This window comes from Tyto alba, unplaced genomic scaffold, assembly GCF_018691265.1.
Source record: "Tyto alba isolate M040663 unplaced genomic scaffold, T.alba_DEE_v4.0 Super-Scaffold_45, whole genome shotgun sequence".
Lineage (NCBI taxonomy): Eukaryota > Metazoa > Chordata > Aves > Strigiformes > Tytonidae > Tyto > Tyto alba.
The window spans coordinates 41886725-41888030 of NW_024881321.1; the positions used below are offsets into that span (position 1 = coordinate 41886725).

General features: G+C 43.6%; 1 protein-coding gene across 1 annotated transcript; it reads left to right on the forward strand.

Moving 5' to 3' along the window:
• The first annotated feature begins 660 nt into the window (after positions 1 to 660).
• On the forward strand, positions 661 to 1062 carry LOC104355453 (histone H2A-beta, sperm). The gene has a single exon (XM_009974023.3). It carries the CDS (start codon positions 661 to 663, stop codon positions 1060 to 1062), a length of 402 nt encoding a protein of 133 aa, XP_009972325.3.
• Positions 1063 to 1306: the final 244 nt, after the last annotated feature.

Sequence of the window (1306 nt, forward strand, 5' to 3'; positions counted from 1 at the left end):
CATTTTGCTGTTCAAGTCAATTCTTCCTTTTCCTAGTACAGAAAGCCTTTTCCCATAGCAGCCAGAGAATATCCCTTGGGAAAGTAATTTAGAACTTTGTCTGAAAACCTCTTGGACTATTTTGGATGTAAGATGATGTGGGCTGCAGGAATTTTTCAATTAGTAGATTTAAAGTGAAAGATCTAACTTGATAATAGAAGAAGTTAAAATGCAAATTATTATTTGAAGAAGCAGGCTGGGCCTCAAGTTAGTTTTGAGGTAACACTTCTGGTGTTTAAGAAAACCTTACTGAAGAAGACCCACTGTGCCTAGATCCCAAATAGATTCCAAGCGGCAGGGGAAAGCCTCTTTGAGCTCTTGATATCTACTTCAATAAGCCTTTCTTGACTGGTTGTCAGACAACTCTGGTTTCACAACAAGGCTTCTCTCCTAAAAGGTAGGCTGTAAAAGGGTAGTAGTATTTAACATCTTAGCTCTGCTATTAATGAACTGTGGTGTGTGGTTCTCTCCTCAAGAAAAGAACAAGCTTTCTTCTTGATGTGGAAGAGCAGAAAGTGTAACTCTCCTTGCTGTTGTCTTTTCTTGCTCTCAGTTAGCTGTAGCCCAAGAACCTGAGTAATTTGAAGATCTCCAACTCTTTGTGTCTCCTCAGACATCAGAATGTCCGGCTATGGAAAGAAACACACAGTGGCTAGCAAACCTTCAGCTGCACTGAAGATAAGCAAATCAGCCAGGGCTGGTCTGCAGTTCCCCGTGGGTCGTGTCTACAGGTGCCTTAAAAGAGGGAACTACTCTGACAGGATTGGTTCTGGTGCTGCCGTCTACCTGGCTGCGGTGCTGGAGTACCTGGCTGCAGAGATCCTGGAGCTGGCTGGGAACGCTGCACGGAAAAACAAGAAAACCAGGATTGTGCCCAGGCACATCCAGCTGGCTGTGAGAAATGATGAGGAACTGAACAGGCTCTTGTCCCGTGTGACCATTGCTCAAGGAGGGGTTATTCCAAATTTCTCTTCTGAGTTATTTCCCAAGAAAACTGTTGGACATACTGCTCCTTCTCAGTAACATGGTGGTAGCCAGTGAAACTTGCTTTTCCCGGTCTGGTCTGTGGACTTACGGATGATGGGGCTCAGTAGCACTAATTTCTATGTTTGCTTCTTTGTCAAGTGTTTTTCCTGCTACTTTTAATGCACTTTTAAATCTTGTAATAAAGTTCCTAGAATGCAACACTGTCCTCTCTTTTTTTCAGTTCCCCTTCCAGGGATAGAGGGACACAGAAAATGTGAAAAACAGTCTAGCACACCACCCA

Coding starts and splice junctions, on each gene's coding strand:
- LOC104355453 (XM_009974023.3), top strand. CDS start 661: ATGTCCGGCTATGGAAAGAAACACACAGTGGCTAGCAAACCTTCAGCT.